This window comes from Phoenix dactylifera, chromosome 3, assembly GCF_051530095.1.
Source record: "Phoenix dactylifera cultivar Ajwa chromosome 3, Ajwa_hap1_PhDact_Kaust_v1.1, whole genome shotgun sequence".
NCBI lineage: Eukaryota > Viridiplantae > Streptophyta > Magnoliopsida > Arecales > Arecaceae > Phoenix > Phoenix dactylifera.
In genome coordinates, this window is record NC_143192.1 from 50,451,636 (window position 1) to 50,477,202 (window position 25,567).

General features: G+C 36.2%; 1 protein-coding gene, 1 non-coding gene and 1 pseudogene across 3 annotated transcripts; 1 reads left to right on the forward strand and 2 right to left on the reverse strand.

Moving 5' to 3' along the window:
- Window positions 1-414: 414 nt before the first annotated feature.
- Window positions 415-8,620, forward strand: LOC103714576 (uncharacterized; annotated as a pseudogene).
- Window positions 8,621-9,035: 415 nt separating this feature from the next.
- Window positions 9,036-21,200, reverse strand: LOC103714575 (Plastid-lipid associated protein PAP / fibrillin family protein). 2 transcript variants are annotated; one of them, XM_008801867.4, is made up of 3 exons: window positions 20,418-21,200; window positions 12,937-13,132; window positions 9,036-10,435 (listed from the first exon to the last, which is right to left on the reverse strand). In XM_008801867.4, the coding sequence occupies exons 1-3, from the start codon at window positions 21,110-21,112 to the stop codon at window positions 10,118-10,120; spliced, it is 1,209 nt and encodes a 402-aa protein (XP_008800089.1). In that variant the 5' UTR covers window positions 21,113-21,200; the 3' UTR covers window positions 9,036-10,117. The 2 variants fall into 2 exon arrangements, with proteins under 2 accessions (XP_008800089.1, XP_008800090.1); XM_008801868.5 differs by having other exon boundaries at window positions 10,349-10,485.
- On the reverse strand, window positions 9,047-9,166 carry LOC113463209 (U5 spliceosomal RNA). Its single transcript, XR_003387072.1, has one exon. It is a non-coding gene; the product is annotated as a U5 spliceosomal RNA (small nuclear RNA).
- Window positions 21,201-25,567: the final 4,367 nt, after the last annotated feature.

A 25,567-nucleotide genomic window follows, 5' to 3' on the forward strand; every position in this document is an offset into this window, starting at 1 on the left:
TCCACTTCAATACACTTGAAATCTATATGACAATTACATTATCGGAGTGAAATGCCAAAAACATCTTATCCGAGTAAGAATTATATGTTAATTGGTTGTCTTGTGTTTGCTGAAATATTTTCTTTATTTAACTCTCTAAGCTTGTTCAGTTGTTTAAACATGGTAGATCATTTGAAGGTTGGGCATGGTTAATCCGATTTGGAAGTTCCTATTCTATTATAGCCCTCAAGCTAGTAAATGTTGGATATATCTTTCATCCTCAATTGTTTTTTTTAGTTACATTTTTATTTTTCATTTTATGTTCCTTTAGGTTGGTACTGCTGATGTACTCGCCTTTTTTCTACCCGGCATTGTCAGCTGCTGTGCAAAAGCTCTGTATGTATCAAGGAGCATGATAAAGTTGCTGCTGGAAGCATGGGTAGCATTGAGCATGCAGTTCGTGGGTTAACTGAGTTCTTGATACTAGTTTTGGATGATGAGGCAAATCTCTATGGCCTTGAGATGTCGATAAATGATATTTCTGGGTTCTGCCTTAAGGAAAGTAGCTCTGCCCAATCTGCACTGGAGGTCTTTCATCATTTACCAGTCAGTTCTCAAAATCAATCAACTAGCTGGAGAGTTGTCTAATCAATCACAGTCTTTTCTTCCAAAAATGAACATAATGAAAAGAGAAATCATTATGGGCATGGCACAAGATTTTTATATGTGCAACATCCAAAGGAGCAGATGGATGAAACTTTTGCAAATGTTGATAAAGGTCTGCTACATTTCCTCGTGTGTTTCTATGCTTGCCAGGCCATTTGTTGCATTACTGTAAACTTTTGAGTCTCGAACAAAGACATTATATATAATCTGATCATCAATATGTCTCCCTGACAATGTGGTTTGTTGTTTTTCAGCTTTCTGTTCACCCTGCAGATAAAGTCAGCATGGCACTTGTGGATGGTATAGCAGGGCTATTGTCAAATTGCAGTTAGACCCGGAACAAGAGCAAGTTCATGTGTTTAGTGTGTTTCAGAACTCTGTCTTTTACTTATTGATCCTTTGGTATTAGCATGTTTGGCGCATTAGTTTTTCTCACGTCAATCCTGCTTTTTGTTTTATATAATAATTTGGTCAAACTTTGAACTTTATGCATATTTCTTTCTTTAGCGTATGAAAGAAATTTTGTTAGCAATGTGCATTACTCATAAATGGCTAATTAGATAAGCCTTTTATTGTAAAATAAATACTATGGGAGAGCTTGCCACAAACTCATAGGTATCCACCTTCCTCACAAGCCAGAGAACAGGACTCCATTCCCCCCAAACCCGTCTCTCCTAACTTCTCTCTGAATGGGAAACATTCTTATCGCGCCTGTAAGCTAGAATAGGAATGATTTTGAAGGTAGACTATGGAGTTTCCGGCTCAACATTGTACATAAAAAGTTTGTTAGGGTAGGTGTAATTCATAATCTTGTTAGTTTATTTCTTTAATATACTTAATGTTTTAAACATTCTTTATTCATGTCTATTCGAGATGAACTTTGCTGTTAGCTCCAATTATGGCCTTAGCTACCATTTGCTTTTTTCTGTTATGGGCTTATACATCCTTCTTTGAAACTTCCACCTAGGCTTCTTAGAACTCTTGAACCTTCTTCTTAAACATGTTTGTTTAGTCTCTATAGTACATTGCAATTTTACAATTTCATATAATGTCCGTCCTCACTTTGTTCTCTGCTGGTTCAACTTGTTAGCTTCTCCAGATGTGCTCAAGAACATTGCATCCTTTTGTTGTCCAAAAGTTTTCCTCAACTTAATGTGCATGCAGCAATCACAATGCACTTTTACTGTCCCCACTGCATCCAGTCTGCACAATCTATATGAAATGCGTTACTATTACATACTACTTTTGGCAAATTGTTAGATACCAATTTTAGCGAAGGCCTCATTCCTTTAATACTTTGGTAATTGCATTTGTATAATCTTCTTTTAAGAATTGCTTTCATCATTTGTTAGCAATTTGGGCCTTACATGTTTTAGTATATCTAGTTACACTTAATTCTGTTTCATGTTGTAGTATAGCTAGTTACACTTAATTCTGTTTCCTGTTGTATACTGCATTGATTGCTTCTGCCATCTTATGTTTTCATCATGTGAGTTCCTTTTCTTTTCCATTTTTGTCTATATTGTTTGTAAGCTTTTACTACTGATGAGAGAAGGCTGAGATAATTTCTCATGACTATTACATATACTTTTCTTTTTGATTGTTTGTTTAAATCTGAAATCTGAGTATGTTAAACTTATAATTCAACCTGACAGAGTATTTTGTCCAGCTATGAATAAATTGAATCTTCTAATAGCTGCCCTACCTCCTAGACATACAACACTGAACTCTTGTAATACATGATGATACTGATTGAGAAGAAAACATGCAACTCCAATGAGGTAATTTGCAAAATAATTAGTTGATTATTTAAGATTATAGTAATATTTTTGTCCAACTTGGATATGCCATACCTACAGTTCAGTTAAACAGTTGCAATTGGTTACAGTACACTAACTTATTCATTTTCTATTCCTTTTTCTTTAGCATTCCTCGTTCAGATCTTCCTTTTTGCTTGAATGGATTTGTTCTGTAGATTTACTCCATGGATATTAAAACAGTAAAGTCAATCTTCATTTATAACATTAATGCCGTGGCCTAGCTGACTTGTGTATTGTTACAATTGTCACTTCTAAGATTGCTTCTTATCAAGTGTGTTGGTGGTTCAGATGTACTGGTGCTGATTTTTGGTTACTTCTTGTATTTGGTTGTAATAATTTCTGGAGTGTTTGTGTGCTAGTTTGTGATGATTCAGTGGTGTTGTCTGTAGCTGCACAAGAGTCCCTTGAATCTTTGTTCATGTTGCGTGAGAAATTTTTCACAGAAAATGAGATTTCTGGGATATTTACAAGGTCTGTGCTTTCATTAGTTTGTTAGATAGCAGTTACTCCATTCCTGCTGGAGAAAATCTAACTCTTATTCTTAAAACAACTTGTTGCAAGGCTTCCACAAGTGCTTCTTGCAATTGAGCAGACAGTTTCACTGTTGCCTGGAGACTTCTTGCTTTACTGTATTTTGCAGGTCCCCAGCTCGTAATAAATCACCTTTTTCGTCCTCCTGTGGGTGTAGATTATTTTGTTAGAATGTTTATCCTTTGAAGGAACATATCCTACTAGTACGCATGATAATCTTTCATCTTGCCTCATGTCCATGAAATTGCTCTTTTGGACCACCGTCCCCAATATAATATCCTCCGAGTGTTAGTTTTCTTGAAGTTATCGATGTTGTTTTTGTTGTATTATTATAATTTTTTCCAAAATTTTCATATAATTTGATCATGGCACTGAAGCAATAAATTTTTATTTGTTTGGAGCATTGTTCTCTCCTCGAGAATTTGCTATTAATCATTGAGTATGCTAACAGAGTTACTGGACAATCCTGATATTCCCAAACTATTTTGTGGATGAAAAGATGAATCCAGATTCCAGTGCAACCACGATGATTTTGAAACCTAGGAGTAGAACATCATACGCATGAATAATTTTATCTCAGTAATTGTGCTCATTTATGGTAGACATATCACTTTTATGCTTATAACTTAAATTCTTGATTAGAGTATGTATGGCTAGGACTCTATATCAAAACATATCAGTTCAAGACTAGAACATAGATTTGGTTTTCAAATATGAGAGAACTGAAATATAATCTAACTATAAATTAGAAAAAAAATCATGAACAACATGGATACAGTTCAGTCCTTGGGCATCTTGAGTCTAAATGAAGCCTTGCTGTTTTTGACATTAGAATTTTCATTTTGAATAACATAGTTGCTGAATGGGTTCGCAAAAAGACCCACCTTCGATCCTCACTTTATCTGAAATATTTTCATGCATATTCGACCCTTTTCTATTTCTAGTAGTCCTACATATGGGCAAGACTCAATTTCTTGACTTATCAACCTGATGCAAGAGTCATGACCTTGAGTAGATTATCATCATAACCTTTTTACTCTCTCTTCTTGACTATTTTACTTAGGTTTGGGTAGATGCATGATTTTTTTTTTTTTATATCCTTGTTATTTTGAAAGTTCATCTAAAGGATAGTATCCTTCATAAACCAAAAATGTGGCATGCAGTTATGCATCTTTACACCCCAAAGAAATCATTGCGTACATTTTGGACAGTTCTATTTATATCTTTTGAAATCTGCAATTTGGATACATGAGATATAGTGCTCTAGCTAGTTGAAACATATTTATTTTGAAACATCTTTAGATTTTAGGTGGTGAGGAAGATGCTTAGAGACCAAGGATGCCCAAAAAAGAAAACTTGGAAAAGGCAATAGAAATAAGGAGAACTTTATAATGATTATAGAGTCCAAATACTGAAGCATAACATGTCTAACAGTGCAAGATTTAGTAAGTTGGTGGGGAAGTACAACTTGGCAACACGTAATAGTAATTGATAAATCGGTCTCATTTTCTGTACTCAAACATGATGTTTCAACCTTAAGGTGTGCACTAAGGTGGCTAAATTGTAAAACATTGTGGAAAACATAAACATAGAATACGATTATGGAAGATTAATGCGAGGAGGTGTTTTTGAGATTAAAGAAGTGAAGATGATCCTTGTTCACCTTTATGAAGTCATGATGACAAGGTGATGGTGTATATTCTAGTATGGTGTCATTTTATCACTGGACATGATGATGGACTTTGACCTAAAGTAACCGTTAGGATTGTTAACTAGGGAAAGGGGCATGCACAATTGATCCATTTATTTATAAAATCCACTTGGAGACTACTTCGAGATCATTTATGTTCTTAAATTTGAATTTTATGTTTCTTAAGTATGCTATATGCTTCTCACTTATGACAAAATATAATAATAGCAGGCTAGCCATAGACTGACAGAAAACTTCCTGATTTTTTACCATGTGTTACGCATGATTATAATATACTGTGTACAAAAATATTCATGTGCTTAGATTCATAAGACCCCAACAATAAATTTCTGTATGGTGATATTGGATTAGTTCATTCATTAGTTAGCCTTCTATTTCTGTTTTATCCTTCATAGTAGTTATCAATTTGCTGTGCCTCTTCCACCTCATTTTGTCCACCCAAATCATTTATTTGGTTGCTTTCTATCAGTTTGATGAATGAGTATACTTTGGGAGTAAATGCTGCTGATGTCTTTCATTCTCTTAACGAGGAAGGAAATGTTTCTCTAATCTTATCTCATATTTTTCTAATCATATCTGAAATGCAAATTTAGCTACTAGGCTCATGTTTCTGGGACTGAAAAATTAATTGCTAATTCCCTAATTTAATTGCAATTAGCAGATCAAAGCTGCATGTTTCCTTGATTGTTTAAACTTATCCTTGAGCCATAATTCACAATTTGCTGGTTCTGTTGATAAGCTTATCTCATCAAAACCACTGTCAGCTGGATACCTGCTATCAGTTGCTGATTTAAAAGCTGGCACTCTCTCGAGTGGTGCAAGTTATAGTATTGACAATGCTGCTGCTTCTATCAACTTGAAGAGATTTCTAGTGCAAGATAAGGATTTTCAGAATCCTGTAAAAAATGCAAACAACTATGAATTCCTCATATGCCTCCTTGGTTTTTACATATTGGTGGTCACAAACTGAATCTTGCTCTTGGTATACTCAAGACTTGTAGGTCTGTCCATGACTGCAGGTACTCTTAAGTAGTTTTGTTTGTTCTCTTCAAAAAAAAAAAAATTCTGTGTTTGCTGCAGTCAGTTGCATTTCTTCCCTCCTCTTTTTTGTTCTCTTGCAAGCAAGTTTACTGAAAGTAGATTATTTTTACAAGTTGATTTCAGTGCTTTAAATAAGGGAATATAATATAGAAGGTTGGCAAAGTTAGTATTCTCAAAATGGTTCAGGAAAGTTACTGCATCAGACAAGTGTTGCAGTTTGTATGCTAAATGAAATGATAGATGGGTTATTGGGCGAATCAGTTAGTCTGAATTCTAAATTGTTCAGGAGAAAGGGGGCGGAAGTTGAAGAGGAATTTGCATGCAATAATGATCAGCCTAGTGGATTTAGATATAGTGGGTCATCATGGAAGGTTCGACAGTTAAGGGATATTAGGCAACTGGAGACCATGTTAGAATAATAAATATTATTGTTATAATAAATTTTTTTACTTGTAAATTGTGTACTATGATAGTAATTTACTTACCAATATCGAAATAACAAGATTTTATATTGTAAGTAATATAATATGATGATAGTAATATTATTGCATTATCATTAATAGAACATGTGATGATATATCAAAGATATTATTTATCATAACATAATATAGTAATATTAGAACAATTTATTATAGTAGTAAAAGAATAATAATATTTTATATTAGTAGTACTATGTGATATATTGTATTGTAATTATAATATTTATTGTTATATTATAATATCTATATAATATAAATGAGAATATACAATTAAAATCAGGGGTAAAATAAAAAGGCATGAAATTGGTATAAAGTTTCAGCATAAGGCAATTCCAAGATGGTATAGGATACTCTATGCCTAAAAACAAGTATAAGATTGCTCATTTTCTGGTATATAGGAGCCTGTTCCAGGTCTTGTATTCCTACCAAACACAAAGAGAGATTTTACCGTCTTTACAAATTGGCACCCTCAAAAGAGCTATTGTAATTTAATTGGGCATCGGGTGTATTTTTGCAATTTACTTTTTTTCTTGCACTTAAATACTCAGTTGTAATACCAGAATATTATTATCAATATCTAAGGGAGTGTTAGTTAAGAAATGGATATTTAAATATAATTTAAGAAAGGCTGCGAGGGAGGTTTCTCAAGGTAACTTATGATTTCTATAGCTTGGACAAGAAATTTTATGTCAGCATTGCTGGTTTCAATATGCTTTAGTGGTATATGCTTTAACTCATGGAGACCTTGGTTAGAGTTCGAAACCAATATTGCTCCTTCAGTCTTAATCCGCATTAGATGCTCATCAATAAAACATATGCAAAATATTGGGCTTTATTATTTCGGCTGAATCAAGATATTATAAGATGGCTAATTCATTATAATACAATTGTGAAGAATTTTAATTTCACAGCAGGTGTGCTAACACTTAAATATAAAATGAATCTCCAAAACAATATTTGGCTGCCATTTCAATACCATAGACACTAAACTTGGTCCATATTTGTAAGCATCCTGCCTTTAGCAAGCATAGTCATTAGAATCAGACTGGGCACTGATTCAGCCAGGAATCCACTGTAGTGGCTCACTGGTTCAATGATTAGATCAACAATTAGACCAGACATATTTTCTGAAAAATGAAACAATAAATTATAATACTTTTTCCCCGGTTCTTCCTCTTTCAGTCACAAGGGCTTCCATTCTTTCTGATTTTCTCAAACTTCGTACATTTTTTTGGGTTCTGTTATGGAGGTCTGTTTCCAACTTGAAAACATTCTTGGGCATTTTTCTAAAAAGATTCGGGACCCATTAGATTGAGATCTCTAGCACCTGCCATGGTCTCAAAGCCCTATCAGGGTAGGAAACTAGTTTTGGCTGGACCCGCTTTATCTAATTTTTATATCTGAATTTGATTTAAGAACCTCATTCATTTCTCTCAATAGGCTGGAGGCGATTATCGGAGTCAGGCTGGAGGCTGGAGAGGGGGAGGCAGGGGCAAAGGAGGAGGTTAGAGCCGGAGGTGCGAGAGAGTGGGGGAAGGGGGGTGGACCCGCGGATGCGACATAAATCTCTTCCCCTGGATCCTCATCATTGTATATTGTAGATTCATAAAATAATTTGCTATCAAAAAAAAAGGAAAAAGATGGAGGTAAAAGCCTTGAAGGATTTTGGTGCCATAAAAATGGAAATCATCCGGGGATGCTCATTATGGGCACATAATAAATTCATCGGATCCAGAAATTTAATTGGTTCTATAATTAACTAAACCCATGCAAGGTAATAAATCTTATTAGAGCACCAGCTAATTTATAACATATGGCAAGAGGACAATTCATGAAGATTTAATAAAATCCCTATATTATTCCTAGATTTTTGTATATACTAGCAAGTGATTTTAAAGACTATGGATTATGGGTTTTTTTCAAACAAATAAAAAAAAGCATGAGAATTACAGCAAATAAAGCGGAAATTCTCTCTTTTTTTCTGAAAGAGAGGGAATTGCTAGATAAAAGGAAACTACACATGAAATTAGTCAATCATGGCTCTTGTTACCAGAGAGAAAAAACTACCTCTTGAAAAAAAAAATGGATTAAAATATTAGTAGAACATAGGGCCTGCAATATCTGAAAAAGATGATGCAGTAAACTCGTATTAACAAAAAAATATTAAAATAAGTAAAGTTCAGAGATGGAGTAAACAAGAAAGTTGCCATTATCGTAGATAAATAATCATGCAAGCATTTCCCAAATTAAGAATCAATAAACTAGATCCAGAAAATGAGGTATTCGAGTTCTAGTTGGTTACTAAATTTTGCTAATATTGTCTTATAAAAAAATACAATAAGGTACTCAAGTTCTATTTGGTGCTCTTAAAAAAAAAAAAATTATTTAGAATTTGTTTGAAAAATTCAGTAAAATTAGACTGAATTTCTTATTAGATTCATGAAGTAGGCAATTCATTTGGATAAGACTCATATAAATACATCTCTCAGCTCCATTTCTATGGAAGGAAAAAAAAAAAACCTTTTCTACAATCGAGCATATGTACAAACATGGAATTTAAGCTAAAATTAGAATGGATATTTAGAAGAATATGAGCTTTAGAAGAATATGAACAGACCTTTAGAAAATTTTCCAAACATACTCTTAACCTGCCAAATAACCTTCCAGGTAGGATATCTTGGAATATTAAAACTGCTGGTAGGGACAATTTCATCCAAACTCAATTCTTTTCTCTTTCAGTATTTCACTGTTATAAAGAGTTGAATTCACCAATAATTAAGTATTCAATAATAAAATATTTAAAGAATATTTGTTAGGGCCCCTCCCCAGATAGAGAAGTAGCCCTCCAAAAATTGGCGTATGCTGCTTAATGTGGCGAGCACACGGTATTCTTTAGTAAAAGGCGAAAGAATAGTTCGCTCTGTGCCCGCCACGCAGCTGCGTGTTTTGCTCACCGTGCAGCCCACTCGCTATAACGTCTTGCAGCCTTTGGAGGCTTGTTTTGCTATCCGATGTGGGACTAAATCTTTATTATTGTATCTAAAAATCAAATCGTGAAGCCCCTTTATTGTAGCGGTGGAGCCCACTGATCAGTGGAGGAGCATGGTTTAGCGACATCAAACCACCAAACACGAATCAACATAGACTGTACCAAATCCAAATGAACCGCTAACCGCTAGGCTCAGGCTTTCACGATGTCATACAAAATAATTAAAAAGGCTTTTTCCTTCTTGAAATAGGATCATCACATCATCAAGGAACAAAAATAATTAAAAATATCACACCATTTAAGACTTTTTTTTCATCACGAAGAAATCTAGACACCTAAATCATGTAGTGCGCATTATGAAATGAGAGATTTATTTGATGATTTCAAAAAGCTACAGGTAATAATGGAATGGGGCTTCTCCCAGTGGTCATAACCTTCTACCTCGCAACCTGGGTTCAAGACTTGGGTGGTAATGTGGCATATCCCCAAGTAGGTAGATATGTTGCATTATATGATGGCAGATTGTTTTCAACATGATAAGAACCTTATTTTGTTCAAGAGAGATTAAAAAACTGATTGCAGACGACAATGCTATCCTTGTATAATAAGGGTACTCTGAAGAGCTGTGGTTATTTCTGATGGCACTTCCAAGATGAATCAAAATTGAACAGTTCATGATATGATCATTTGAGTGTTAAGGCAACTATACATGGAGCTGAGGACTCCATCAGTATTCAGTATTGACAGATCCCATATAATTAGCTAAAAAATCATTTTATGAGAGAATCCCTAATATTTGCTTCATGACAATAAAACATGTTAAAGAAAGCAGGATGGTAGGCCTCAAACTGGATTGATGCATGAATGATGTGAAGCAACAAAATCATCTTCCAAATAACTTTCATGACAGCTGATCCAGCAGAGGGCTCCCTTCTTTTGCCAGAACAAACAAACCCCCGTCGCCTCTTGAAATTCTAAAATCTTGATCAAGGTAAGTTGTTAGAAGCCAGGACTGAGCACTGTTTCCAGGAAGTGGGACTTTAAGAGGTGGCTGGCCAGAGATAGCACGTGTAATGTTTGCAATGTTTTCTTGTACAGGGTTCAACGTCTGTTGAACAGGTTTCAGGTCAATCAACTGCCCAAAAATATTTACTTTTTCAGGTAGATCCACAGTTGATGATATCTCCGGAGGTTGAAAAGTTCCTTCCTTGAACTGGACCTGTCAAAGGATGACAGACTTTCAGGTAGAGATTCATAGGTATACCTGAGCTGAGCGATGACCAGAAATGTGTAAGGACCAAGCATGATGTTAAACAAGGAAAAGACATACGGAGAATTTGAAGACCAAATAGTCAGAGTAAACAATATTCACTGGGCTAGCAATAAATACACACCATAAGCTCTTAAAAGCAAAATTTCACATTCATGCAATTTCATAAACACTGACGACTCGTGTCAGTTTGTGCATGTATGTTAAAAAAATATTCAGGTACAAATCAGAAAGAAATTTTGGACTAATGCAGGTATAAAATCACAGAAGATTTGTATATGGTGTCTAAAATATCACCCTCTTTTGCTGCAAGTATACATAGCACTGTTTATCAACTGATTTGATTCCTCCATTTAGCATAACTAGATGAAAAGCAAAAGGTCGGTATAGGTTGCTATTATCAAACTGATCACACACCGTTTTGAAATTTATAAAAATGTACTTCCAATCATTCTTATCGACAAAGAGTACGATAACAATGAAGTACATTATTTTGCAGTATTGTGTAAAAGGGCCAGGTACAACCTGGTCCGAGATCCCATGTTAGCCCAGTGCTAAACCCATCAAGACCATGCCTGAGCCACATTTCAAATCAGTAGAGATATACCCACGTCCAAACTGCACTAGAGTAGAGCTGATCATTGGCCAGGCTTGGGCATAGAAAACGTCAAAATTTAAATAAACCTGGCCCGAAGCTTGACTAAAAATGAACATAGTTTACGCCCGAGGCCCGGCCCATGATTAGCTCTACACTGCAGCTAAAACCACCAGTACCACATTGGTTCCTGTTTGAAACCAGCCCAAATATTCCAAGTGCACTTTAGCCAAAGTTTATACATTTTGCCAAACCAGGCCAAACTAAGAAGCAGGGCTAACTAGATTTTTTAGAGTCCTCAGCCCAAGACTGGCTTGAACAACTACAGAGCTACTTGGGCTTAGGCCTGGTGCAAGGACAACTACAGAGCCTGAGACCAAGCTAGAGCCCAAACTTTTCCAGACCAAGTCTTTGGGCCAATTGTGTCAGGCCAAACATTGCCAGCCATAAGGAAAAAAAGTGAATGATTTAGGTAATCTCCCTGGTTAGGTTTCATATGTTTCTTCTTTTTCTCTTTTTCATTATTTTCATTTAATTGCACAAATATGTGAGTGGGATATTAGCACGCATTTTTATTAAGAAAATTGCTAGTAATTGTAATTTGCATCCTTGCTGTCCTCTTTATGTTTGCTTCTCACATTTTGAATATTAAATAAGTAAAAAAATAAAATATTATTAATGTTTTTGGATAGAAAAATTGAACAAAAGCAACATTACTGATTAAGATTGCAATTAAGATGAACATAATCCTTCACATCAAACATTGCCATAAACCATGTCAGTCTAAACTCTTTTCAGATCTTAGTAACTCTTGCTTTCATGAACTTAAACAGCAGCCCATAAAGTCAATCCCCCGAGTTGCCAACCAACATCCTCGGGTAAAATTCTATCCTGTCTAAAGCTAACTTGGCCATGGCACCCATTTTTGAAGGTTGGCATCTGGTTGATAAGTACTAAATTCTCCCACCTTCTTAACCAAAGTTGTGCACTATAGCTGATTACTTTTTGATAGTGAATGGCTTGGATTGTGAGAATGATGATAGTGATGCTAACAAAACCACCTCACTGTACATAATCCTATTATGTTTGCACAAGCTCAATCATTTATGTAGCTTTTCTAAATATTACTGTTGTTCTTTGGCTTATTGAGTTAACCAAACCAGAAACAAAAGAAGTCGATTGCATAAGTCTCAAACTCTTATTTTGATCAATCATGGGTTTTATATTATTTTTTTTGCTTTTGAAGTTCACATTCCTGTAACAACAGCAACCAATTATTTCATTTTAAATGCTGCATGTATCCTTAAAATGAGAAATATTTACATTTATATTTTTTTATGAAATGAGAACAGTTTCCAGGTTTCACCAAATGAGACAGATAAGGCATGAAGCATCCATCCAGTCTTGCATTGTCTCAGCTACACATCCAGATAGATACCACAGCCTATGTGCCTGGGGAATAACGAGCCAAATTCACTCATGAAGAAAGCTTCAGAAATTTGAATCACATATGAAAGAGTTATAATCATTCAAAAGTCCTAATTACCAATCGCTTATGCCTATCCTATATTATGTTATAGCTGATAGATGAACTAGCATCGAAACAAATTATGTAGGTAAAAATGTTATTTACTTGAGTATTGAGAATATCCACTCAAGACATATGCCGATTATCCATTTCTGCATTAGTGTTTATTTCTGTTAACGAGGAAAGGCCAGTAATCATAGAAGCAATAAACCAGATAATTGATATCAACTCACAGACGCACAAGCAATTGGTCACAAATAAAACATTCAAATATAAAGATCCACCCGAAAAGCCTTCCCGCATGAATATTACTACAATGTTGGATACCTGTATCCTTGATGGGCTCCGAACTTCAAATGAAGCTGATGCACTAAAGGAGAAAGTGGCAAATGGGCTGGAGAGCATTGTGGCATTGACTATAGTCATATTTTTAGTGTCAATTGCCTGAGATATCTTCTTAATTTTCAATAATGGTGTTGCCCCGACTGCTAGAAGAGGTAAAAGCTCAGAAAATGCTGTGTACCTGAACCAAAGCCAACCATAATCAGCTATGTAGAAAAGATAATGCCATCTGATCTCTTAAATAGCAATAATGCAATAGAAAGTATTCAGTAAAGAATGGGTCAGGGGAGAAACAAAAGGTCAAGAAATTTAACATGGGAGAGGCAGCCAATATGATACCTAGTTCTTTGTATTGAATAAATATCAAGTGAAATATGAAACAGTGCATGTGCATGTCTATGACACTACATGGCTTTCTATGTTTCAACTCATCAGCCAATTATGAATAGAAAATGGTGCTTAGCACATTCCATCTTCCATTTGGATTGAAAGAATGAAGAGACTATGTACAGACTGGAAGATGAACTAGTTCCACATAAGAGAACTCATCTTATAATGTTGAATTTGAAATTAAAAGTTGTGTTTGGTCTACACAATATTTTTTTTAATTCAACAAAGAAATGAGCATGCCAAAACCATTGGTGGTGCATCAGCAGTAATTTCCAATCACACTTGTCAAAACCTGTACTTGCACACGTACACCAGTGCATAACTGTGCATTTGAACTTCATCATTGACTCAAAAAGGCACCTCTTTGAGACAGATGTGGTGCATCCTAGGTGCATATGATGATGAAAGCCAAACAATGATCTTTGGCCTAAAATATATTGTGCCCAAAATCTTTTAACCAGTTCCTATTTTATTTATTATCCCAGATCTCGTAGTCACCTTTTCTTCTCCTTAGGGCAGTACCTCCCAACATGATTGATCTGTTTGGATCTTGATCCATGATAGCCTATTTATTGATTTTGACGATTGGAACTCTCTATGAAAGGAAAAAGGGGTGCTTCCAATCGGGAGTAACCACTAGTGATAGGGCAAAGAGGGGAAGGACATAGGAAAGATGGAAGCCTACATTCACACAGTGTTGTGGCACAGGACAGGGTGCATGCTCAACAAGAACTGATTTGAGATAGTTCAGACCAAGCCAACGAGAGTAAACTCAGTCACCTGGCATTGTAATTATTCAAAGCTTGTTTTAGAACACAGAACATTTGGTAATTCGTAAGGGCCTATTTGGATGCCAGATCCTATTTTCTGGTGATAACGTATCAATGCTCTGTGGGAAATAACACCGAGAAAGAAGCAATGGTTAAAGAAAATTTAAAGATCACTGAGAGTCCATTGAATCCACAATCTATAAAACATATGGATAAGATAAAACACCTTTTCAATGGAATGGATTGTCCAGAAATAGTGGGATCAGGACTCTCCATTCTCCACCGCAGCCTGTAACCTCCTCTGCATGGTCATTGTTCACCGAGAAATACACAAGGGCCTCAAGCAGATCTTATCACCGGATAAAATACTTGGCCATCTGAAAGGGCCCTAAGAGATTTGGTGCTACACATGAAAGCATTAGGTGCACCATGCATTTCACACTTCACCATGACATCATGGCACCTTTCTGAGGCATGTCATATGCAGCCTAGATGCAAGACCTGGCACAAAGCAAGCTTCATGCTCAGCCTGTCCTGGCTTGGACTAGACATGAATAGGGCATATATGAAATGACATTGCACAGTAGATGTGTTCAAGAGGGGCCTTGTTTGAAGCAAGGGGAAAATAATTTATGCACATAAACTCCATTATATTGGTCAAACATGAGTGTAGAATCTTAGATCATACATGAAGGCTAGAGCTATGTGTGTAACCAACCATATATGTGAATAAGCTCAAGTTTGTCAAACATCTCTAGGCAAGCTAATTTAGTTACCAATGGTAAAAGGGTTAACTTGTGTAGGGTAGGTGGCTTCATTGGTGGAACACATGCAGGCAGAACATTGAGATACTAACAAGTGAATAAGCCATTTCAAGGCTGTGGATTCCCAAGACGAGTACAAGAAACCCCTACACATGAAAACAAGCATATGACAAGTTCTTCCTTCTATTCTTTGGCTCAGTCATGTGGCTGGTTATTTGAATTGCTGGATACGCCTGATACCTAGGGCTCATGTTGTTTGTGTACGAAGTCTAGTCTATAGATAGGAGTCTCGCAGGCATGCATACTATACACTAAAACTTGATTGGCTGAGTTAAAAATCAAGCAGCCAATGCACTTCAAGCTGATGAGTTGCTAGAATGAGCAATTCTTTGCCAATGGTTTAGGGCCCAAAAACATATATCACAGGCCTCATGTAAGTCCCCTGTCTATCACCATGTCACACACCTAAGGTAGATCAGTAACCCATCATCTTTCAAGCCCCGTTTTCATATATCTCAATATACCAAAGCCTAACTAAAAGGCCTACCATGATATCCTTGCTTTCTAGTGACTAGAAATTTCTAATTCTGAGCAATCTAGTTGACTCTCCAAAGCCCAAAAGGCCTACAAAGCATTTAATTTTCTTTCTTAGACTCATTTCCCCACGTTCTCTAGGTTCTTCAAACCAAACTTAGCTAGTTTTAAGTAGAGCTGACAACATGATGGTGGGCAAGAAAGTTTTAAAGACAACATAAATACTTATGCATTTCAAACCACCTACATGAAAACAAATTTTTTAAAACTAGCATAGAATTGTTACTTCATTCGTTCAATTACCGCTTTATTTCAAAATGGTTTACCTATAATAAGTTATCTAGCACAGATAGTTTATTTAGGAGAATTTTAATTAGTAACATTACCAGTATTGCATATTTATCTATTCGCATTCCAAATTTGAACTTGAGTGCTTGAAAAGATTTGAATCAATGAACAATCATCAATAGTCAGTGTATTATCTACTGAGACAAGAATCACTTGTCTAAAGGACTAGTTTGCAGTCTTTATTTAAGATAAAAGATGAATGTCCTTGTTTGCCACTTGTCTTAGCAAAGGGAGAACTTGTAAATGGTTAGAGGTTATCTTTCTTTTGAAACTGGAGAAATTTCCATTTGGTGAATCCATTCCAAACCCTCACTTCATTTCGTATCCAAGTAAGAAAGACTTAGTCAAAAGGAAAAAAATAAGTAAGACAAAGGGATATTTTGAATGGGAATTTACTCCTAGAATGTGAGGAATGAAGAGTGAGTATGATAGTCCTTGAAATTAATTTAGGGACTATATTTTAGGCAGCTGAATTTTTTTTTTTTTATGTAGACTTGGGGTAGAAACATATGTATATATTTATTTATATGACATATAAACGTGTATAAGCATATAATGTGTGTATGCATATATATATATATATATAAATATATATATATATATGTATGCACGTATGCCTACCTGCTATGTATGTACGTATTTCTACATATGTATATGGGTGTCTACATGTAAAAACACATACAAAGAGTGTATATATTTATTTGTAGTATTAATATGTATTGATGTATGCATATGTAATAGCAAACTAAAACACAATAAACATATAGAAGCACCTAAATAAATTTAGCCATGCCCGCAGATAAAGACAGAAACTCACAGTCATCAAAGCAAGCACGCAAGCATGCACATTCTCAACCACCTACTATTTGTGTTACCTAGACGCTTGCATCCAACTCTAAAAAGCCATGCCATATGTGTAATATACATCAGATACTTGGATACTTATGAGATTTTATAGATGCTATACTTGGATACTTATGAGATTCTACAGATGCTACTTTTAAGAATTGGCCAAGATTTGAACTCTTCAGCAATGACTTCGACCTTCCATTTTCATACTAAAAGTGAGTATTCTTTCCTTTTAATGATTCACCAAGAATGTAGGTAGTAAAATAACTTTGAAAACAAGATTTGTTGAACCAGTATCGGTTGTACCGGCCGGTGATCGGTTCGATATGATACGGGTCCATATTGTACCATTCCAGGGCATACTAAAAAACAGGGAGAGGAAGGGGGGGAGGAAGAGGGAGGGCTAAAAGAAACCCTAACCCTAATCCTCAAAGCAAGCGAACAAAAGAAAGAGGATAAGGGAGAGGGCGAGAGGGAGGGAGGAAGGGAGAGAGGAAGGGGGGAGGGCCGAGCAAAATCCTAACCCTAACCCTCATAGCTAGAGAGAGAGGGAGGGTGAGGGCCAAGAGAAACCCTAACCCTTGGAGTGAGAGGAAGGGAGGGAGGGAGGACTTGCTGGAAGCCCTCATCTTGGACCATTGTGACTAACCGCCGGAGGGGAGGGGCAAGGGTGTTCGCGAGCAAGGAGGAGAGGGAGAACTCAAACATCGCGAGCGGGGAGGGAGGGGGGACTCGAACCACGTGAGGGGGGAGGGGATTTAACCGTTCAAGTAACGAATGCTGGCCATCTCAAAAATCTAGGTTGAACCGTGCTGGTCGCTGACTAATCTAGTTCAATACACCCGAACTGGCCGGTTCGGCACGATTCAGCCATCCTTGCTTTGAATTTTTTTTTTTTTTTATATTCTTAAGTTAGATGAGAAGTTTGAATGAGAAATATATATACTTAAGGATCTTGACAAATAGTATCTTCTTAATATTAATTTTAATTATGAAATAAAGAACATTAGAAGTACAAATATATAATTTAGTTAAATTAATAATTTATTCTATATATCCTCATAACTCTTTTTCCCATCCTACCAAATCAGGCACTTGGATACGCATTCAAATCTAATTCTCGTATTTGCATACATGCAACAATGCCTACGATCATATATGCACACAACATATGGCAATGAAGAGACATCTTTTTTGCCCTAGTTCCTAAGCATGGGATGTGTAGAGCATGCTTTTTGAGCACCTTGATGAAGTCACCTCACCTTGAGATAACAGAGGGGCTAAGGTTGCACCACAGGCATGTCTTTAGCAACACTAAGAAGTCATTAGTTGATTTTTATCAACACCAATTCAAATATCATAGATATATTATAATTAAAAAAAAAAGCGTTCTCCCCTCCTTCAGCTCCCCTTTTGTTCTCTTCTCCTCTCTTCTCTCATTTCTCCCCCCATAAGTACCCACCCCTCTCTTCCTCTTCTCCATTCTTGTCTAGCATGCAGCATATTTTTCTTCTATTTCCCTGTCACCTTTTTCCTTAAAAATCCTCACTTTCAATTGCTCATCTACTACCACTTGTTCCACCTTTCCATCTTCATTTCTCGTCTTCAAGAATGCTTTATAGAACTATATTCGTTCGTATCTAATATGTGGCCTGAATTTTATTTGGCTCCAATGCAAAGCAGTTAGGTTTGAATTCTAAACATGTATAATGGAAATTCTAGTTCTGGATTACACATATGCAACTTAAGTGATAGTATAAATTAAAACATTGTCGGTCATGCATCCAGAATTATAGATGCAAAGCTTACTTAAAAACCTGATAATTGTTAACTTCAACAACCATATCTCAAACTCTGCTTTTCAATATTTTTCTCACCTTAGAACTCAAAAGAAATGCATGTAACTATTAATTAAGAGTTATGTTCTATACAACACCCTAATTTAAATCTCAATCTTTATTGCTGATCAAATAATTAGATGAACTTCCATTTTGCCATAGTACCATTCAGATAGTAAATTGAGAAAATATCTAGCAATATGGCTCTCCACCACTCTGCTTAGAGATTGCCTCTTTCACTTCTTCCTCATTGAATATAGTCGCTTCCAATTTAATATCTAGTCAATCCCTTCAGCTGCAAGGCCTTTGGGTTTTTATCCCCTGGATGACTAAAATAATCTGAAAGGTGTTTCCAACTTCCTTAAATACTTCATTTTCAAATAATATAACATCTCTAATTTGATTCATTACATTCTGCGCTTCTGCTCTAGCTTTTCCTTGTGGTGGCAAAATTTGGCCCAGTCCATCAGCCAAAAACTGTGTAGGGTTATTCTTTTGACAATCCAATGAAATTCTGGTTGACTTGAACCCAATCCATTTGAGTCAAGTTCAGGTTGGCATCTGGACTCGATGGGTAACAAGGTGACTTTATGAAGGGTAAAATGAGATAGTCTTCGAATCTAGCTTAAGAAGCAAAATTTAACTCCTGTGCTACCTAAACCAAATCTTAGCAATCAAATTCCCCACTTGCCATTTCATAATGTCCTAGCTCTCTCTTTTTAACTCCTACACTTTTGTTTTGAATAATAACACTTTTATGCAGAGTCATTGTTTACATTCTAATATCAGCTTATCCCTTAATTTCTCTTTTTTCATTAAAGAAAAACTTGCCATCTTTGGGATCAATCTTGCAAAAGTTACCAAAAAAAGAAATAGGAATGACCTTATTTTCAACAGAACTTTCTTTTTTCCACCTTGTAGACTTGCTTGTAAACTTGAATATTCTCATTTGCCTTTCCAAAAGTTTTGTAACAGTCCAAACATCTTAATGATAACCTTGTATATGGTGCCTATATTATTTTGCCGAGACCTGCACTATATGACATCTTGGAAAATCATAAGAATTCCTTAATAAGATGGTTTGACAGAACTAACCTCTTATCATTAGCATCACTCTGAATAAACACGTTGTGTCATGCAAGGTTGCAGTCAAAGTGCAAGACAATCAAAAAAGAAATGTTACTTTGCCTTGATCCCACACCAGTATGCAATTTCCTCATCCTAGTTATTTATGCATTGAATGATTCAAATATGTGGATGCCTTCCCTTACAATGAGACTATAACACCATGTCAATAATTCCCAAAAGACTGCCTTCAAGTATCGAATAGTCACTTCATGTGTCAATGACTGTCACCACCTCATCCAGGGAATGAATTCTTTGGATATCCTCATCAAGCAATGAAAGATTGACGCTCTAGTATCATCAGGTTAGTAAATCTCCTACAAACATTATGTACAAAAGACACATCCAGTTGCATGAGAACATGTTCCAATTTTACAATGTAACAAATACATTTTCCTAAATATTAAATTATATTTCTCATATTATCAGAGGCCGAGCCTTGTTGCAACAGTAAGGTTTCTCCATTATGACCTAGGTGTGATAGTAATGAAACATAGAATCAGCCTCTCCGCACACAAGAGTAAGGCTGCAAATGTTTGACCCTTCCCATACCATGCCGTAGCGTACATGCCATGATTGTAAACTGTTGTTGATTTCATCCACATTCTTGCTGAAAATAGTTCAGCACTGTATCTACAGGTATGTTACATACGGATTTGTGATTAGTAACAGTTGTATGTCCCAAAGGATTGCACACTATCAAACGTTCCTTACTTTTCTATATATCAAAACTCTAAAAATTAGCACCAATATAACCATACTTTGGAGGAAAAAAAAAACAAATTATAGTACCTAGGTTTCTTTAAAACAGAGCAAAAATATAACAGTAATAATGTCAAACAACTCACAGCAGGATCCAGTTTCCATCAAGAAGCTCCGGTGACGTAGTCGGTGCTCGAGTTGGATTCTCCGCTTCCAGTTGGTTGACCAGCTCCAAGATCTCGGCCCGGACCTCCGCCGACGCCCTCAAACCAAAATCTGTCCCGTATAAAGTATCAACCAGGCACCGCTTCAAGTCGCCAAGCTTGTCGGACGGCACCGGACTGCCATTCCCCGATATATACCCCATTCCTCCTGATCCCGGCTCTTTCCCCCACTCGTCCTCGTCCATGGGGGTATCGGCGTCCGACAGCGGCTCCGGCTCCGGCTCCGCCTCCTCCCCCCACTCGTCTACGATTCGGGCCGCCGCGCCAGCCTTCCCTTGCTCTCTCCCCCATTCATCCTCGTCCTTGGGCGGATCCGCCTCCGAGGGCGGCTCGGCCTCCGGCTCGGCCTTCTCCCCCCACTCATCGGAGATTCCCGCCGGCTCGGGGGAGCGGTCTTCGTCATTCGACGAGTTAGAGATGGAGATTCTTCTCCGACGTCGGCCGCGACCTTCGCCGGGGACGGCGGAGGGGGAGGAGAAGCAGATGATGCGAGGGTTCCGCGAGGCGAAAGAGAAGGGAACGGAGGGGGATGGGGAGCGGAGAGAGAGGAGGCGATAGAGGGGTTTAGGGTTTAGAGAGAAGAGGTAGGGGTGAGAGGAAGCGAGAAGACCAGACATTGTGGTAGCCCGTCGGGAGGGAGCAAGCTCTGCGGCGCTAGTTAGTTACGGGACCAAAAAAAATCTCTTGAAAAAAACAGAACGGATGAAAGTGAACGGATGATCCGCCCCGATCCATTATCCGAATATATCTATTAAGATATTAATTTAAGCATGCAGCTAATATCTATATTACTTTATATTTTTAAATAAAAAATAAATATAAATATAGATAAATAATTATTATCTAAATATCTAAATGTATTTATAATTTTATTTAATTTTATATAGTAATCATGATTTTTTTAAACAAATAAATGATAACATGCTATTAACTTAATTTATCTTTTACTTAGCATTTCTTTTAAATTTATGGTCATAAAATTTAACTATTAAACTAATATCCATATTTATATCCATGCTTCTATTATTCAATATATATCTATATCTATATCCGTTTAAAATAAATATAAAAAAAAAAATTTCATTCGACTAACATCTGTATCTATATCTATATTCATCTAATATAAGAAATATGGATATTTATATATTGGTATTCGATCCATATTTGATCCGATTTCAGCCTTAACATAAGCGTTTTGAGTCAGTTTAGGTCATGCTCTCATATGTTTTCATTTAATAAATAAATAAAAAATTTATTGGAGGAGAAAACTTTCACCGCAAAAGGCCATGCATGTTCCCCCATCGAAAATAGATGTTTGTCGTCATCTCTCAATTCATCATGTTTGGCATGAAAATATAATAAGTAACAACCATCTATTGTCAAGATGAATGATATGTCGTCTATACAAACATGCATAACCAAAACACATGGAGCAAAGAATTAAAGCATGGAGAGTAACGCCATAGATTCCTAGTCACTTAGTAATCTGCTAGCTCGCTCTCTTTTTTTTCTTAGAGTGGCTATTTTGTATGGCCCTTGAGTATACACATCCTCTAGCATCAATCATACAAATATCTTGCAATCTCGATAGCAACGATGCCGATGTGACTGGCCACAAAGGATGCCATACAATCGGCTACATTGTTGCCCTCCCCATACGTATGTCTAATCACACATGAGATGCAACTCGATACAGGTCTCTAGATAGCTGCCAATAGTGAAAGGATGTATCTTGAATCCCGATACTCCATCCCAGCTCTGATCCATGAAGCGATTGTTCTAGAATCCTTTTTCAGAACTATGTTGTCGGCCCACAAAACTGCAATGGTATGAGTGAGGCCCTCCCATGCAACTCTTAGCTCAATGAGTAGCATAGACGTGTCATACAATAGGCGGCCTCTCACCGAAGTTAACTCGGAGGAAGCTAGAGAGTGGAAGATCCCAAGCGAAATGAACCATACGATGCGCATAAGCTATAGGTTTTGGACCCTAGATTTTCCCACCTATCAAGATCCTCTCCAAACAGGCGACCCAAATGAAATATGAAGCATCAATCATGGCTCTCATCGCAACCACCAAGGGGCCCTCCGCCGCACTCTCAAACAATCTTCTGTTTTTAGCCATCCAAATATGGTAGTCAGTATAACACAAAAAAACTGGCCCTCGATCTGTATATCCTCCCTCATTTATATGTAGGAAAATCTGAAGATTCCAAGGCCTGATCGTGGTGGACAAGATGTAGGCTAAGATGGGAAGGCTAGATTGCTCTTTTGACATAGTGAAAGAGGATCAATATCATTGTTGCTAAGATGAGCCATAACATGTCAGCATCATGCAAACTTTTCATATGGACCATGATATCAAATATTAATAAATAGATTATAATCAATATTTTGATCCTTATTATCTTCTTATAATCTAATATCATAAAATTCTGACAAATGTATTATGAATTTCTAATTAATTACTTTTAAATTTCAAAATATTTATAATTAATAAATATTTAAAAATGTTATTTTTATATAGTAATTAAATTTGAGGTCACTATGTTTGCTGATATTTTATTATCTTCCTAGAATATTGAACAAGATCTCGAAATATCTCAAGCTTCTTTTATAGACGCCAATCTATTTTTCAACCAAAAAAATCCGTAATCTTGGTCTCTCTCTGCCTCAAGCATTCACAAAGATTGCCGAGAACTCTAGGTTTAGAAAACTTGGAACCCTTGGGCATCTGAGTGGGACGGAGAGTTGATTATAACTTGTATGAAATGAATGTATCCATGATAATGTGTTATATATTTGTTAGCTAATTAACAATGATTGTATGCATTGTTTTAGGCAATTGACTATCTTTTTTGACTTGCTCCTTTGAAATGCATGATATACTTGTTTAGTGTTATATGTGCATTTTTTTCCGACTAGATCATCACTAAGCTATAGCCGCTATCAAGCCGAAAAACAGAACCTCTACTTTTTGAAGGCATGGAGGTGAGCTTTCATGGTTATTGGCATGAGAAGAACCATCATCTAAAAAACAGAAAGGAGAATTAGATGGTAATTAAGGCATTAGCAACCTTCAATGGGCGACCATATATGTGGTTAGTCTTGCAAGGGATAATATATATAAAAATAATTAATGGTCCAATTTAGAATCTATAAAAATAGCTAGATTGGCTACACTTGAGTGGATCTCCACCCAGATCATGTCATATTTGTATTGGACCATGAAAGTCCCACATCGATGATCTAAACTAGTAGATCAGATCTATTATCTCTAAATTACTTACATATAAAAAATCATATAATATGGAGATCCTTAACCGATGCATCAGATACTCGACAAATTGGATAGTCTGAATAATATCAAATTATATATATATATATATATTATATATTTAATTACTTGATGCATATGATAGGGTCTATCATATAATTTTTGGTATGTAAGTAGTTTCGAGATAATAGATCATATCTAATGGCTTGGATTATCGATATGAGACTTCCATTGTTTGATTTAGATTTGATCGAATCCGAGTGGAGATCTGTTTGGGTATAGCCAAATTCAGCTCCCTATAAATATATATATCTTTTGATTTTGCGTACGGTGATTGCAGCATGGTTCAACGGTTAGTATGTAGATTTAGGAAACAAAAGTTTTGCAATAAGTCCTCTTTTAGTTCATTAATTATTTTTAAATTTAGTTTCTGTTTTCAGATTGCAAAATTATCCTAGCATCACTATATGAAACAGGACAGATGAAAATTTGACAGTATGTTCCTCTGTAGTTCCCTAATTATGTTTAGATACACCATTGTATATAAACTCCAATAATCGGCCATTGAACTTAATTGAGAATACTAGGTTAATGACCACATTTATTGTTGAATTCTGAAGAATGCAAGTTTTATATAACCTAGGCATCAACAATTCGATTGAACATGGTGAAGGACACTCAAACCATGATGAAAGTTTGTGTGCATATTTTTAATATTTTAAGCATGCTGGGTATATAAATTCTGAGACCTACACCTTTTTTTCCCCCAAGATCTTTGTATAGACTCATCTAATGATTAAAATAGTTAAACATGAATTTTCTAGATAGGTCAAGGCCAGAACGTTGGGTTTGCCCAAAATTGAACCCAACCTTAGCCAGTGAGACTTGATCTAACTCAATCCAGATCTTAATTAAATGAACTTTTTTTTTCTTTTTTTTTCTAGGTTAATTAAAAAATCAACTTTTGCTCATTACTTGAGGAAAATCATAAGGTAAAGTTAGGTGGATCTAAAAGTTTTGGTCCACCCTCTTCTTTCTCCAATCTCCACAGGCCAATCTTCGAGCCCCATTGACTAGCATTCAACCAACTGCTTGGTTTATCAGGTTTGTGTATTTGTTAAAAAACTGATTCAATGGAACTTGTGGACTAGTTGGGTGTCCCATATCATTGGCTGTAAATTGAAACATGTGGTTGCAGTATCTACACTAGAATCTTGATAAAGCTTCATTAACAACTATTAATATGTTATTTGAAACTTAACTGATGGATTGCATTTTGGATCTATAGATCAACATGAGCCAATTTGATGATATCTATACAAGACAGTTGAATACTATCTCGTCTACAACTCCCTCCAGCATGCACCAAGCGTGCTTGTTCACAAGAATACAAGAACCAGCTCATGCCCTAATCTTAATTGTTCCGATTTGAATAATAGCACCCGTTGGGATTTGGTTTATTAAATCCACTCAATGGGTAAAATGTTATAAAGGTTATGGATATGCCTTGAATCCGACCTTTGCTAATCTAACGGGCCAATGGAAGCTTGCCATGTGGCCTCCATCACCCTATATAAACAACACTCAGAGGATCTTGAGGTACGAACATTTGTGAATCGAGGGGCAAAGAAGGAACTGCATGAAATAACTTTACAAGATCTAAGCGTTGGACCAGCTGATTCGGAGTGTAAGGAAGAGGCCTCCCCAGTTAACGTTTATCCAGGTCCCTCTTTACACTCTCTTTCTTTCTTTCAAGTCTCACTTGTTTTCCAAAATATTTGTCTGACTTAGGCATC